The following is a 16,895-nucleotide window of genomic DNA, read 5'->3' as shown; positions in this document are numbered from 1 at the left end:
CACACCTGTAATCCCAGCACTTTGGGAGGCCAAGGCGGTCGGATCACGAGGTCAGGAGATCGAGACCAGCCTGGCCAATATGGTGAAACCCCATCTCTACTAAAAATGCAAAAGTTAGCCGGGCGTGGTGGCACACGTCTGTAGTCCCAGCTACTCAGGAGGCTGAGGCAGAAGAATCACTTGGACCCGGGAAGCAGAGGTTGCAGTGAGCCCAGATCATGCCACTGCACTTCAGCCTGGGCGACAGAGCGAGACTCAGTCTTAAAAAACAAACAAAACAAAACAAAACAAAAACAAAGTCTTGGAGCAAGAGACAACATTATCTCTTAGCTCAATTATTCCAGATGCCGGAAAGAATAACACTGTATGTTTGCCAAACTACTGCTACTTTTGGAACCTGACAAGATCTAAAAAAAACCCTACAAACCTGAGTAGCCTCACCCTGGGAGACAGTCATGCACTATGATGGACTGGACTAGTTATTAATAATTATGTATATTCTTTTGATGTAAAGGATCCGTGTTTGAAAACCAGGGGATGACCTGTGGTATTATGTTTTTGCCCACAATTCCTGGCTTGTAACTTCCATAGCCCTTGTTACAGTCTTTTGTTGTAATGTTGAGTGTGTCAGGCCTCAGGAGCAGGCCTCAAGAAAAACAATTTCTCTGACCTTCTCCTGCCCTCCTTTCACCTGCCCCAAGGCAGGACTCTAATGTCTGCCCACTTTTCTGATTGTGGGTCCTAAGACCTTCCCCAGAGAGAGTCTTGCCCTATACCTTGGGGGAAGGAATGCTGACATTATGAAGCTTCCATAAAAACCCGAGAGGACCGCATTCAGGGAGCCTCCACATAGCTGAACACCTGCAGGTTCCTGGAGAGTGGTGCACCTACGGAGGGCATGGAAGCTCTGCACCCCTTCCCCCATACCTCGCCCTATACATCCCTTTATCTGTTTCCTTGAAATACCCTTTATCATAAGCCAGCAAAATTTTAAAAATAATCCTGGAGGAGTAAAATAATTCAGTTTCCAGAGCTTCCCCAGTGTAAAACTTGGAATGTTCAGTTTCCAACAAAAAAATACAAAACATACAGGAAAATATAGCCCACAGGAAAAAAAAAAGAATTTGATATAAACCACCCCGGAGGAAGCCCACACATTGGAATTACTAGTCAAAGATGTTAAATGAACTATCTATCTTAAATGTTTACTGAACTAAAAGAAAACATGGACAAATAACTAAAAACAAATAAGGAAAACAATGTACAAACAAAATGAGAATCTCAGTAAAGAGAAAGAAATTGTAAAAAGGAACCAAACAGAAATTCTAGAATTGAAAAGTAGAATAACTGAAATGAAAAATCTGCTGTTGAAACCTTTGAGCAGGGGGAAGTAAGGATCAGCAAACTTGAAGGCAAGATAATTGAAACTGTCCATTCTGAGGAGTAGAAAGAGAGAGAGAGAAAAAAAGAGAAATGAACAGAGCCTGAGAGACTGGTGGCACCATCAAGTGTACCAATACATGAATCACTGGAGTCCCAGAAAGAAAAAGGGGCAGAAAAAAATATTTGAAAAAATAAACTTCCCAAATCTGATGAAGACATGAATGTGCACATCCAAGAAGCTCGGTAAATTCCAATCAGGACAAACTCAGAAATCCACACTGAGACACACTATAGTCAAATTGTTGAAACCCAAAGAGTAAGAATTTTGAAATCAGCAAGAGAGAAGCAACTTGTCTTGTACAAGGGATTCTCAATAAGATTAATAGCTGATTTCTCATTAAGAACCTTGGCGGCCAGAAGGGAATAAACTAACATATTGTCAGTCCTGAAAACAAAAACAAAAAACTATCAACCACGAATTCCATATTTGGCAAAACTATCCTTGAAGAATGAAGGGGAGTTTAACATATTTCCAGACAAACAAAAGTTGAGGGAGTTCATTACCAGTAGACCTGTCCTACAAGAAATGGTAGATTCAACACAGTGGCACATGCCTGTAATCCTAGCTACTCAGGAGGCTAGGGCAAGAAGATCTCTTGAGCTCAGGAGTTCAAGGCCAGCCTAGGCGACATAGTGAGATCTCCATTTCAAAGAGAATAAGAAAGAAATGCTAAAGGGAGTTCTTTATGATGACATAAAAGGGTATTAACAGTTACCTAAAGCCATAAGAGGAAATAACACTGGTAAAGGTTACTACACAAGTAAATACATAAACCAGTGTTATATTTTTGGTTTATAACACCTCTTTTACTTATATGATTTAAAAGGCAAATGCATGTAACAATAATTATGTCTGTGGTAATGGGCACACACATATAAAGATGTAACTTGTGATAATAACAATAGGAAGGAGGAGGATTGGAGATGCATATGAGCAGTGTTTGTATACTATTGAAATTAAATTGGTATTATTCAAACTAGGTCTTTATAAGTTTAAGGTGTAATTGTAATCCCCAAAGTAACCACTAAGTAAATTTAAAAATACACAAAACAGGAAAGGAGGGAATTAAAATGATGCACAAACAAAACAAAACAAAACAAAAACCCAAATTTTAGAAAGGCAATAATGGGCCGGGCGTGGTGGCTCATGCCTGTAATCCCAGCACTTTGGGAGGCTGAGGCGGGTGGATCCCCTGAGTTCAGGAGTTCAAGACCAGCTGGGCCAACTTGAGGAAAACCCATCTCTACTAAAGATATAAAAATTAGCCGGGCGTGGTGGCACGCACCTATAGTCCCAGCTACTTGGGAGGCTGAGGCAGGAGAATCACTTGAACCTGGGAGGCAGACGTTACAGTGAGCCGAGACCACACCACTGCACTCCAGCCTGGGCAACAGAGTGAGACTCTGTCTCAAAAAAAAAAAATAAGTGAAAAAAAAATAAACAGGCAATGATGGAAGAATTTTTATTTTTATTTTTATTTTTTTGAGAGAGTCTCGCTCTGTCGCCAGGCTGGAGTGCAGTGGTGCGATCTCGGCTCACTGCAACCTCCGCCTCCCGGGTTCAGGCGATTCTCCTGCCTCAGCCTCCCGAGTAGATGGGACTACAGGTGCATGCCACCACGTCCAGCTTATTTTTGTATTTTTAGTAGAGACGGGGTTTCATCTTCTTGGCCAGGATGGACTCAATCTCTTGACCTCGTGATCCACCCGCCTCAGCCTCCCAAAGTGCTGGGATTACAGGCGTGAGCCACTGTGCCCAGCCTAATGGAAGAATTAAAGAACAAAAAACAAGGCATATAGAAGACAAATAACAGCTGGGCATGGTGGCTCAGCCTGTAATCCCAGCACTTTGGGAGGCCGAGGCGGGCGGATCACAAGGTCAGGAGTTCGAGACCAGCCTGGCCAACATGGTGAAACCCCATTTCTACTAAAAATACAAAAATTAGCTGGGCATGGTGGTGGGCACCTGTAATCCCAGCTACTCGGGAGCCTGAGGCAGGAGAATGGTTTGAACCCAGGAGGTGGAGATTGCAGTGAGCCGAGATTGCACCATTGTACTTCAGCCTGAATGACGGGGCAAGACTCTGTCTCAAAAAAAAAAAAAAAAAGGAAGACATATAACAAAATGGCAGAAGTAAATCCTTCTTTATCGAAATTGCATTAAATGTCAATGGATTACATTTTTCTCTATTTTATTTTTATTTATTTCTTCATTTAGAAACAGGGTCTCACTCTGTTGCCCAGTCTGGAGTGCAGTGATGGAATCTCAGCTCACTCCAACTTCTGCCTCCTGGGCTCAAGCAGTCCTCCCACCTCTGTCTCTGGAGTAGCTTGGACTGCAGGCATGCACCACCATACCCAGCTAAATTTTTCTCTTTAAAGGCAGAGATTGGCAGATTGGGGGGAAAAAACCCACTGTATGCTATATTAAAGAGATTACTTCACCTTAAATATAAGGACACAAAGAGGTTGAAAGTAAAAGAATGGGAAAGGAGGTATATGATGGTTAATAGTGAGTGTCAACTTGATTGGATTGAAGGATGCAAAGTATTGATCCTGGGTGTGTCTGTGAGGGTGTTACCAAAAGAGATTAACATTTGAGCGAGTGGGCTGGGAAAGGCAGACGCACCCTCAATCTTGGGGCGGGGGGGGGGCACCATCTAATCAGCTGCCAGCGTGGCTAGACTATAAAGCAAGCAGAAAAACATGGAAAGACTAGACTGGCCTAGCTTCCTAGCCCACATCTTTCTCCTGTGCTGGATCCCTCAAACATCAGCCTCCCAAGTTCTTCAGTTCTGGGACTCAGACTTGCTTTCCTTGCTCCTCAGCTTGCAGATGCCCTATTGTGGGACCTTGTGATCGTGTGAGTTAATACTTAACTCCCCTTTAGAGGGACAGAACTAATCTAGAGAACCCTAATATAACATACCATGCAGATAATAACCAAAAGAGATCTGGTGTGACTATATTATTATTGGCAGACAGTATACACTTTAAGTTTTGAAAAAAAAGGTTATGAGATAAAAGGCATTGTATATTGATAAAAGTTTAAATCCAGCAGGAAGATATAATAATGATAAACACATATGTATATCTAACAATGGATTTCCACCATATATGAAGCAAAATTTGACAGAATTTAAGAGAGAGACAATTCTACAATAATGAAGACTTGAATACCCCACTTTCAATAATGGATAGGACAATCAGATAGAAGAGTAATAAGGAAATCAAGCACCTGAGCAACACTATAATCCAATTAGAGGTAACAGACACAGAGTACTCAACAGCAGAACACAAATTCTTCTCGAGTGCACATTGAATAGACCATATGTTAGGACACAAAGAAGTCTTAATTTTTCTTTTTTAAAGCTTAGGGGTGGGTGAGGGTGGGGAGCTCACCCTGAAGTACAAAGCTAATTATTTCACTTTCCACATCTGGTCTAGGATCTGGGTTAAGCAGAGTCCAGTGCAGTCTCTCTGGGCCCAGTATGGTTTAGAGAAATAGCAGAGGCGTGATCCTAAGAAGCAGTTTATTTCTTTGGCAGAGAAGGAGAGAGCCATTTGGGTAGTAGAGCTCAGAGGGATTTCCTCTGCTCTCTCCCAAGACCTCCCTTTTATCCCCATTAAGAACTTGGTACAAAGAGTTGGTCCAGGAAAATTCAGCTCATTCAATAATGACTTTTAAAAAAGGAAACTGGCACGGCAGATAATTTAAGTAAAACAGTGGAAGACAGCAGCAGAATTTAATGACTGGAGAGCACTTAATGGAATAGTGCTGCCATAGAACTGATGAAAATTGTGACTAAATTTCCTACCACTCAAAAAATTAAATTAAACAATAGCTTTACCATAAAGCACAAATTTAAGAACTCAGTGAAGAGATAAGACAACAAAAGGAGTTCAGATGCATTAGACATGTACATTCAGAATCAGAAAATAGTAGAAGTAAAATTTAAATATATCATGGAAAGGAAGACAGATTTGGAAGGCGACAAGATAGAATTTATACTGAACACAGTAATGGATATAGTGGATAGAAATGAGAAAAGCAAACAAATAGTTAAAAAGAATTGGAGAGAAAGTGAGATAGAAAACAGAAAAAGGTGTTTCAACATAGACAGTTTAGAGTGTCTGATTTTAAAAAGCTAAAATAGTGGAGCAAAGTAGATATTTAGAGATATAATTCAAGAAAACTTTCCAGGAATAACAGAAGATTTAAATTTGTATATTGAAAGAACATACCAGGCAAAAATGACCCAGAATGGTTAACAGTGAGATATATCTTAGTAAAGTAATTGGCCTTTAAAGAGAAAGAAAGAATTCTGTGGGCGGCCATACAAAAATACCTAGTCACTTACAAGGGCAAAAATAACAGGTTTGCCTCAGATTTTGCAAGTTTCAATGCCAGAGATAATGAACCAGTACCTTCAAAGAAATTCAAGAAAGGAAAAGGAGAACCAAGAAAGACAAAAGACTACTGAAAAAAAATTTGAACATTCAATAATATATTATGAGTGCAATATATTGCTGTGAGATAATTTTGTTTTCATGAGCACTTAAGGATACTACTAGAGTATGAACACAAGCAAGTAGATAACTGGGGAAATTAAGATAAAAGGTCTTGCGTTATTGAGTAAATTCAGTTTCTACAGGTAAGCCTAAAATGAAAGTAGAGATAAGAGTGAAAGGAAAAAAATATGCTCTGGTAACTAACAATACTGGAAGAGGAAAGGGGAAAGAAGATGGCATATAGAGTGACTTCCTTGTGCAATAACTGAAAATTAGAGGATGGTATCTCAAGCTGACAAATCAAGTAGTAGAAATATAAGCATATTTAACAAAACAAAGGTATTCTTGCAAACTGTAAAACTGTAGCAGTGCCCTTCAGTAGAGGACTGGTTAAATGGATTATGATTCATCTGTATGATAGAATACTTTACAGCCTTATAAAAGAACAGGGAAGGTGTCTATGCACTGACAGGGAGAGTGATCCACAATAAATTAAAAAGCAAGATGCAGAACAAGTTGTAAAATATGCTACCATTTATGTAAAATAAGTAGAAAAATAATATATGTTTCTATATATTTAATTTTTAAAACTCAGGAAGGGCTGGGCGCAGTGGCTCACGCCTGTAATCCCAGCATTTTGGGAGGCCGTGGCAGGCAGATCACCTGAGGTCGGGAGTTCGAGACCAGCCTGACCAACATGGAGACACCCCGTCTCTACTAAAAATACAAAATTAGCTGGGTGTGGTGGCCCATGCCTGTAATCCTAGCTACTTGAGAGGCTGAGGCAGGAGAATTGCTTGAACCCCGGAGGCAGAGGTTGCGGTGAGCCGATATCGCACCATTGCACTCCAGCAACAAGAATGAACAACAAGAATGGGCAACAAGAGATGAAACTCGAGAAAAGAAAAAAAAAACCTCAGGAAGGATACAATAGAAACTTTAAGATAAAAGTTACCATTTTGGGGTAGGGCTTGAGAGTGGTTGTATAAGGGGACACATAGAGGGTTGAATCATTCACTGTTATTTTCTTTCTTCCCTCCCTTCTTGTTTTTGAAATGTGAATGCATTACATATTCAAAGATTAGATTAATGAAAAAAATCAAACCAGACATCCCCCGAAAGTTCTGGTCCTCTATTAAATCTTAGACAAAACTTTGAGGTAGTTTTAGTTGGCATCTCTGCAAAGTCTCGTGGGATTTTCATTCTTTACCAGAATATAATCTTGTTACGTGTAGGCTTCCTGTATGAGGCCCTCAGACCCTGTAGGTGAAGAAAACACTTTTCCTTGAATGATCTTCCATTTCATCTAGACAGGCTCCATGTCCTTTCTTAATTTGTCTGTGACATAATCAGTAATTGATAAGGGTGGTCCTATATCATTAAGTGAAGGTCCATTTCTTATCCTGTTATGTAGGTTTCTTTATGAGATTAATCTTAGAAGGCATTGGGCTTCCATGATGAGTGATCATTTCCTTGTGAGTCAATATCTAATACTCATTTGCAGCTTAACTTGGTCAAAATAGAACTCTTGATAATGAATCTTAACTTCAGGGCTCTGTGAAACAGGAAACATGATTTTTTTTTTTCAGTTAAGGAAAATGAGATATCAGAAGGTTATGACTTGTCAGAAGTTGCCCAGAAAATAAGAGTTAGGCAGGGGAGGATACAACCATGATTTCATGGTTGGGGCCTTGGCTCCCAGACAGTACCAATTGACTTAACCATTGACAGTATGTATCCTACCATGGTGACAGAGCACAGTGGATTGAATTGTTGGAGTTTCCCCCTCAAATGAGGCTAATTCATGTTTTGGACCTTATGCAGTTGTCCTTGCAAAGAGATTCTCAAATTCTCTCTCTCACACACACAGACACACACACACACACACACACACAGTGATTCTAATTTACATATATACATACAATGTGATCCTAATACACACACACAGCAATCCTAATTGCCAGTAATAAAATTGTTACCTTTTGTGTGTAATTTAAGGTAAATCAGAGGGAACGCTCATGAAGTGGCACTCATGACCTTGAACTCTGCTTTAGGTTATTTTTTCATAATAAATACAGTACAAGTATTCTGCAACATTTTCTAAAAGTTTTCTAAGTGTGTCGGCTCTAATGCATTCGTTGTATTGTATTTTTACCTTGGTTTCTAAGGCTATATTTGTAAAATGGAGATGATAATCTTTGCCCTCTTCACAGGATGGTAATGATTACTAAATGGGATAGTAGATGTGAACATACTCTTGTAAAACTGTAAAGTGCTTTACAAATACAGAGATGGTGGTGCTAGTGTTACATTAATTAGATCTTACCTCCTCCCCACATATTCATGCCATGCTATTATGTCCCTTGCAGATCCACTTTTTTCTAGTAATAAAGTTAGAAGAGTCCGTTATATACTTAACATTCCTTTGCATTAGCTATTTTCCTTCTGTTTCTTTTTCTGTCCATACCTTCATCTGAAATAAAGACTATTTTGAATAAGGATGTACACAGAATTTTGTAACGGACAGTAAATAAACAATACTGTAGAGATATAATTTAAAAACCCTTGTGAGTAAACAGGCTTTATAAACAGATCTGTGTTTTTTAATCCAGGTGTCACCCTATATTGGGTATGTGACCTTAGGAAAGTTATTTAATTTCTTGTAGGCACAGTGTTCTCATGTGTAAAGTGGGGCATACTATTTATCTTTTGAAGCTGTTGATGGCTAAATGAGATTCTTTTTACAAAGCACTTGGAACATTGCTTTCATAGAATTTAATCTACCCAAATTTCTTCAAACAGACCAATTCTAGTTTAAACATAATCATCACTTGATATTAATAGTTTTTACTATTTTGGTTCTAGTCCTTTTTTTAAAGTAAGTTACATTGGTAAAGATCAGAAATTTAAGATTCATAATTGTTTTAGATACTTGCATTTTACTCACTGGAATGAAAAATGGGAGAAGTAAATCACATAACAGTGTGCATTATTTTACTTCTGTTTATTTGTGTGTATGGGAACCTCAGAGTTCATCAGATATTTTAAAAATAGTATGCATTTATTTAGTATATTTTACAATTACTTACTATATGCTTTGCATTACTATTAGGCTTTGGAATACAGAGGTAAAAAAGATAGTTCATGCCTGTACTGAAAGTCATCATTTGTTCAAGGAGACAAAAAACTAATTATAATATCAGAAGTACTATTATAGATGAATGCACAGGGAGCTTTGGGAAGCCAGAGCGGGTGCTTCCCGCCTCTTCAAGATAGGGGCAGTGTACTGAATGTGCTTCCCAGGGAAGGTGACAGCTGAGTCAAGTCTACAAAGAGCCAGACTTGGAGCGTGAAGCCTTCTCTTCCAGGCTAAGGAAATGAAGTTCATATTAAGATGATGAAGAGCCATGAAATGCTTTTATTTAGAGCAAGATGAGCAGATTCAGAATTTCTGATAATTACTGGTAGCATACCTGCAAGCAGTGGGAGCAGCATCAATTTTACCACCCTCGACATGGCTACTATTTAACACCTGCTGTGTCTCTGACTTGTATATATATTATCTCATTTAATCCAGCACCCCTTAAATTAGATATTATTGCCATTATACACATAAGGAAACACAGGGCTAGAGGTTAATAGAGGAGTGAGTGACTGGATATGCAAGAGAGAATATGTTTGATTACCTTCCATTTCACCTGGTGATTCTAAAGAGAGATGATTTATTGATCCTCAGTCTTGATTTTCCTGTTTTATATTGTGAACATTTTACTGAATTTGGTATGATTTTAGAATCTAAAGATAACGTATGTTCCCTGCAAGACAGATTTTACCCCAGATCTGTCATTTCATCTGGTGCCCAATCCAGGGAACTCTGGTTTATTCTAACACTAGAGGGAAAAAATGGCTATGTTAGACTCACTGAAAGAGAACATTCCAGTCTCCACTGTAGAACTGCATCTTTTCTAGAGCATATCACCTTAATAATTTTTATCCCTATCCTTTAGAACACTTACAGGATATAAACCACTTTGCTCCCCCTTCTACCTCCTTTTCTTCTTAATTATCTTAAGTAAATATTTGAAATGATACCTCATTGGGATATGAAATGTTTTACTTGTGTAATTGTTAAAATCTCATATGTAACTTAGGACCTGGCTTTTCTAGTAGTTTGAAACTAGGTTTTTTCCATGTTTCTGCTCCATGTTTATGTGGTATATTGAAGCAAAAGAGTAAGAGGTTATAGTATTTTAAAGTTAAAAAAAAAAAAAAACCCTGATTATTAATCCCACCAGTCTTCGTTAGCTTTCTAAATGCTGTCAAAATTGGCCATTGACCTTCATCCTTAGTTCTTTCATTGAAAATAGAAATGTAATAGAGTGAGAACTCACTTAAAAAAATAAAATAAAATAGAAATAAAGTATCACTTCTTTCATGGAAATGTGGTATAATTATTTAAATGAATTTTTAAAAATACTTGTACATAACTAAAAGTGGTATTGCAAAGATAGCATGTGTATAATTTTAACTTGCTATACTCACCTTTTATTCTTTTTATTTCAGCTCAATCTGAAATTGAAGTGTCTGTCTCTGCAAGGAATATCAGAAGGCTACTAAGTTTCCAGCGATATCTTAGATCTTCACGCTTTTTTCGTGGTACTGCGGTTTCAAATTCCCTAAACATTTTAGATGATGATTATAATGGACAAGCCAAGGTGTGTATAGTTTTTTTAAGAAAACATTAATTTTTGATAAGTTTACTGAAGGCCTTTATTCCCCATACAGTAATGATTTATAGAGTCTTTTTCTCTGTCTATGAAAAGCAGTTGAGCCTATTTTCCAGGTTTTTTTCTTTAGAGCAGCTGTTTGTTTTATAATTAGACATTACAGAGCAAGGGAAATTTCTGAAATAACTAAAGTAGTGACAATGTTTTCATTATTATTATAACATTACGTAACAAGGAGATCAATAGAACATTAAACTATAAGATCTCACAGAATTGTAATGCTGGGAAGACTCTTAGAGATTACCTGATCTAATCATGTCCGTATTCCATCAATAAAGAAACTGAGTCCAAGAGAGCATGAGGGACTTGTTTGCGCTCACCCAGCTGGTTAGAGGTAAACCCAGCACAGAAAGTTAGGTCTCTCTCTCTTTTTTTTTGTGTGTGTGTATTAATAACATCTTTTCACAAAGGTCTCGTGACTTTCAGTCAAATGAGTCTTCATAGTCTTTTGCATTGAGAGAGATTTTTGAGGGTTTAGATGTATCATAGTTAAACTTGTTGATTGTGAGCATTATTTACTTCCTCTTTATATAATTTAAAAGAAATGTCTTACTGAACATCAGGGTTAAATGAGCTTGTTTTTAACCAAATGAGGATTTTAAATAATATTAAATTTCCAATGTATTTTAAGTTATATTTGACTTAATATTTACAGACCAGATTCTTGAGTTTGTGTAGATAAGTTTTTAAGTTGTGTAGGTAAAGCTGGAGTGTCTTCTTTACAATTACATGAAAGTGAAAAAAATTACTTCCCTGTTTAGTAAAAGAAATCAGTGGAAAGTGTTCATGCCTGCTTTAAATGTTAAAACGTTTACAAGTTCTGCCTTTTAGAATGAGAATATTGATCTCTATGTCATTTGTTGTTATTAGTACTGTTATAATTAATGATTTCTACTAGTAGTATCTTAGTGTTGCTTATGTCAGTGTATTCATAAATATATACAACAGTGAACTTTTGGATATAAAATATAAGTTTTTTTCTAGAAAAAGTCCACAAAATGTTCAGGTTAAGAATGTATGGTATAAAAATATTTGGTTTTTAGGGCCTTTGTGGGATTTACTTGCTTGGCTGAAGTACACATTATCCTAAAAGTTAATGTAGTAAATTGTGTTATTTTATAAGCATATTTAGATAATATAAATACATATCCATAAGTTAGAAGTGTTTTTTTAAAAACTGAATAACAAATAATTTAAGCATGGTGTGGTATCAGTGTCAGATGCCTAGGTTCTAGAAACAGACTACCTAATTTAAGATCCCAGCTCTATCACTTTATAGCTGAGCAAGTTAGTTATTTTTTGCTTGTTTCTACGTCCCTAAAATGAGAATTGAAAACAATGCCTGGGCCGGGTGCAGTGGCTCATGCCTGTAATCCTAGCACGTTCGGAGGCCAAGGTGGGAGAATCACTTGAGTCCAGGAGTTTGATACCAGCCTGGGCAGCATGGTGAGACCTTGTCTCTACAAAAAAAAAAAAAAAAAATTAGCCAGGTATGGTAACACATGCTTGTAGTCCCAGCTTCTCGGGAGGCTGAGACAGGAGGATTGCTTGAGCCCAGGAGGTCATGGCTGCAGTGAGCCGTCTTGTTTGTGCCACTGCATTCCAGCCTTGGTGACAGTGAGTGTGAGACCCTGTCTCAAAGAAAAAAGAAAACAACATCTGATAGTGTTGTTCTTAGTAATAAAAGAGTGAGTAACTTATAACAGTACCTGGAATATAGTAAATACTCAGTAGTGTCACTTATTTTTATTAGATTGTTTGCAATTTAGTTTCTAAACCATACAACATTTGAACCACACTTCTGTGATGTTAAGTGATACTAGAATTCTTAAAGGTTTGCAAGACTGTAGCAATAAGCTGGGAAACATAACCTTCCTGTGCATTCATTAATTGAAAAACAAAATAATGTTTCATTTTTCAAATGGAGTTTATCCCTTTGGCATTTTTTTGGAGCCAGTTGAGAAAGTCATGATTAAAAGAAAAATGATACTTGTATTTTTTAAAGTAAATCAATCACTTTACATTTTCTTTAACTTCTCTGTGGAATATCTCCAAAAGACAATGTTATTGAAATTAAATTACAGTAGAAATGTTTGGTTTTCATTTCAGTGTATGCTGGAAAAAGTTGGAAATTGGAATTTTGATATCTTTCTATTTGATAGACTAACAAATGGTAAGTGAAGAATTTGACTTGCTCAAGTTAATGTAGTCTAGATTACTGCATTGATGGTGCAGCCGCTGGTGCGTTGCTTTCATTTACTGTACTAAGGTTGTGAGCCCTCTGCTGGAAGAGAGTGTATTAGTCCATTTTCACGCTGCTGATAAAGACATACCCGAGACTGGGTAATTGAGAAAAAGAGGTTTAATGGACTCATAGTTCCATGTGGCTGAGGAGGCCTCACAATCATGGTGGAAGGTGAAAGGCACATCTCTTACATGTCGGCAGGCAAGAGAGAAATGAGAGCCAAGCAAAAGGGGAAACCCCTTATGAAATCATCAGATCTCGTTAGACTTATCCACTACCACAAGAACAGTGTGGGGGAAAGCACCTCCATGATTCAATTGTCTCCCACCGGATCCCTCCCACAACACATGGGAATTATGGGAACTACAATTCAAGGTGAGATTTGGCTGGGGACACAGCCAAACCATATCAGGGAGCATCATTTTTTTCTCTTTTTAAGTGACTTTTCTAAAAGCCTACAGAATCAATCTCATAATTTTATGTTTTGATTATTGTCCTTAAAAGTAATCAAATCATCATTATCATCATCATCATCATGACTTGGTGGATTGGTTGGCAATTGCCGCTGCTATTATTAATAATAACCCAAAGTAAACATTATTATCTCATGTTTTTTATTTTTAATTTTTGGTTTCTTTTAGATTGTGGCCATTTATAATCACATCTGATGTTGTATGCCTGTTTCCTGACCAAAGCAGTGGTTCCTTGCTTTCAGATAGGGAATGGGGAAGAGCTGTAGCTTCTTTAAGAGCGCTTATCAGAATCTACAGAGTATGGGTGGTTTGGGGGAAAATGCCCACAGGTGATTCTAATCACTCATGGGTTTAGTTTGGTTCTGGATGGAGGGGTCATGTTTTCTTATTCTCTTTGGGGACAGAAACATGTTCTGTAGGAAAAGGAACAGGGAATCACTCTTATTTAGGATAAAATTGTGGGCATAATTATTGGTGGTACAATTGAGGACCACTAAACCTTAGGCAGTTCTACCTTTTAGTATATTTTTATTTGGGTAGCTTTTCTAGAAATACAATTTCCTTTATCAATAAAGTGTTCATTTCCATTTCCATTTTTAAAAAAGTTCCTTCATGCCTGTTTTTTTTGTTGTTGTTGTTTTGTTTTGTTTTGTTTTTGTAACACAACTAAGCATCTCTTATTTGAAATATTTTGTTGATTTGTGTTCTTATTCACTGGTAAAAGCAGTTCAGCTAGGCTGGGCATGGTGGCTCATGCCTGTAATCCCCGCACTTTGGCAGGCCAAGGCTGGTGGATCACATGAGGTCAGGAGTTTAAGACCAGCCTGGCCAACATGGCAAAACCCCATCTCTACTAAAAATACAAAAATTGACTGGGTGTGGTGGTGCATGTCTCTAATCCTAGCTACATGGGAGGCTGAGGCAGGAGAATTGCTTGAATCTGGGAAGCGGAGGTTGCAGTGAGCTGAGATCACGCCATTGCACTCCAGCCTGGGCAATAGAGCGAGACTCTGTCTCAAAAAAAAAAAAAAAGCAATTCAACTAATGTTTTGCCCCAGAGCTGAAAGTACACTGAGAGGAAGTCAGTGCTGACTTTAGAATAATGAAATCACTGCTGTACTTTGAAATCACCTGCTTTTTCTTATTGCTTTGGAATGAAGCTCCTTTGATAAGGATGCCAAATATGTAAAATGAACAAATAAATTACAACTTTATTTTTCTTGAGAATCAATGTGGGTCTTTTAGTATCACTCCATTATTCTCCGTAAGCTGTATGGCAATGCCTAGTGGAAATACCTTTGTCTATACCTTCTGTTTGCTTATGCAGTGTTGACAGAAAATAAACTGGACTGATCCTAGGCAAAATTGTGAAGACAGTGAAGTTTGTCTTTATCAGCAGAGCCACCCTCCTGCCTCCCTGCCTTTTTATTCCTCCCCTTTGCTATCTCTCTTCTACTTTTCCTTTGCCCTTGGTGATTAAGTGTTCTGTTCTTCTCCCTGCCCCCACCTTGGCCCGTACACACAGGAAAGGCTCTGATATCATTTACACAGTTAGCCTTCCCTTGGCCCTTCTCCTTTTTGAAAATATAGGTAGTGAAATATCAGGTGGCCCACCTTCTTCTTGCTCAGGGAAATTCCCCTTTCCTAACTTAACACAAATATTATTTTAGGTATTATCTCAAGACAAATATAGATGAAACAATGCCACTCTTAACACTTTCAAGGTTTAGCCTTACATAAACTCTCACAGCTCATAGCCTATTATTAGTCTACTGGGACACTTGTCACTCATTGAAATAGTTGATTGTTCTTCTCTAAATTTTATTTTTAAAAAGTACATACTCTGCTAGTTGGGGGCATGGTGATGAAAGCGGCGTGAGCTCAGCAGTGCACTGGATGGGCAAAAGAAATAGCCAGCGGTCCACAGTAGTTAACTAAGCACTTCGCTTTCCTTTTGATCACCTCACTCTTTGAATGGGATTTGTGGACAGGGTGGCTAACTAGTTTCCCCTTAGGGTTCATTCCAGATCATTAGGGTTTAGTAGAAACCACTCATGGTTAGCTACCCACCTTTGATTTTAGAGGTGGAGATTTATACATTCAGTTAACTACAGCTATTCAAAAGCTCAGGAATTTTCTACTTAAAGAGATGTTATTGGGGAACAAATGGGCAGAAAAAAATTCCTTTAGATTATATTATATAATGAGAATGGCTTTCCTTTTAAAACTGCTTCACCTGAAATGAATTCTGGATAACATACATTCATGGTATCCAAGTGTATAGTTTTCCCTTCTTGCTTATTGATCCAATGCTTTCTTGTGTTTCTTATGCTGGTAATTTCCCAGTTGATATTGGGGGAAGAACAGCAAGGCAGAGGAGGAAGCAAAATGCAGTGATTCGTGCCAAGACAAATGGTTCCCAGCTTGTCTGCTACAAGGAGGGAAGTAGTTATTGTCTGGTAGGATGCATTTGGAGTTCCTTTTGTAGGATTGAGGGAGTTAAGTGATGCGACATAGCAAAAGCTTGTCACTCCTAAAGCCACCTGGTTCATGAGGACACTAGCTGCCAGGCCTGCGTTGTCAGGGTGGCCTACTCCTTCCAACCAGATCCCATCTGGGATCACCTTCTAAAAATGATTGAGGACCACTCTTTCATAGGCAGTTCTATCTTTTGATATATTTTTATGTGGGAAGCTTTTCTAAAAATACAATTTTCTTTTTCAAGAAAGTGTTTGTTTCCATTTCCATTTTTTAAAAAGTTCTTCTGTGCCTGGTTTTTGTTTAACACAACTGAGCATCTCTTGTTTTGAAATATTTTGTTGACTTGTGTTCTTACTCACTGGTATTATAATCCTCAGTTGGTATCTTGCATGCAGCTTTTCAATTACATATGGGTAGTACACTTTTAAGAGACTGGTTCTTGTCAGATTCCTTTGGTGGGGACATTACATGTGTTTCTTCACTGCACTTTGCCTGAATTCCAAAAGAGGGTATTTTCCCATTAGATTGTAGCTTTCTTAAAACTTATTCTACATCCTAGAAATGGGTAATTTGTTTTGTTACATTTGAAAAACAATTTGGAGAACCTTATGATAGTCTAAATATACAGAGAATGAATAAACATTCTAAAATATTTATATACTTGAAGATGGTTGTTACAGCAATAGCAACAGACACGTTGTTCACTTCTTCAGAAATGGCTCCACACCACATGGACTCGTGTTTGTACCAATAGAGCATATCAGGACCTGAACACATTTTAACATTTAATTTATTTAAAATGTAAGATTTGAAATGTTTTTTTCTTTCCACATGAAGGTGATACGTCAGGTAGTTTTTAAAAATAGTCTCTTTTGGCCTGCCACATCTTTTCTGTCATTGCTTAATGCAAATAATGCTCCAATTAATGTACTTTTTCATCAGCTGTGGTCTTTT

General features: G+C 37.8%; 2 protein-coding genes across 5 annotated transcripts in view; one reads left to right on the top strand and one right to left on the bottom strand.

Moving 5' to 3' along the window:
- The window catches only part of MTFR1 (mitochondrial fission regulator 1), a 128,113-nt gene that overhangs the window by 13,666 nt on the left and 97,552 nt on the right, over window positions 1-16,895 (bottom strand). The window contains exons 9-10 of one of the 2 annotated variants that reach the window (XR_010112945.1): window positions 8,282-8,428; window positions 1,190-7,510 (exon numbers count right to left, since the gene is read on the bottom strand). The gene's annotated coding sequence lies outside the window, so the exon portion shown is untranslated. Of the gene's footprint in view, window positions 1-1,189; window positions 7,511-8,281; window positions 8,429-16,895 lie in introns of those variants that run through there. The other variant, XR_008626410.2, reaches the window with a different exon arrangement.
- PDE7A (phosphodiesterase 7A) overlaps window positions 1-16,895 on the top strand; it is a 124,554-nt gene that overhangs the window by 83,879 nt on the left and 23,780 nt on the right. For all 3 annotated transcript variants that reach the window (XM_063606794.1, XM_063606795.1, XM_055116601.2), the window contains exons 4-5: window positions 10,519-10,670; window positions 12,852-12,915. In XM_063606794.1, coding sequence (XP_063462864.1) covers window positions 10,519-10,670; window positions 12,852-12,915 — 216 coding nt within the window. The remainder of the gene's footprint in view (window positions 1-10,518; window positions 10,671-12,851; window positions 12,916-16,895) is intronic.

This window comes from Pan paniscus, chromosome 7 (genome assembly GCF_029289425.2).
Source record: "Pan paniscus chromosome 7, NHGRI_mPanPan1-v2.0_pri, whole genome shotgun sequence".
NCBI classification, from domain to species: domain Eukaryota; kingdom Metazoa; phylum Chordata; class Mammalia; order Primates; family Hominidae; genus Pan; species Pan paniscus.
Note: the sequence above shows the minus strand (reverse complement) of the source record. Positions and strands in the feature narration are given on the sequence as shown.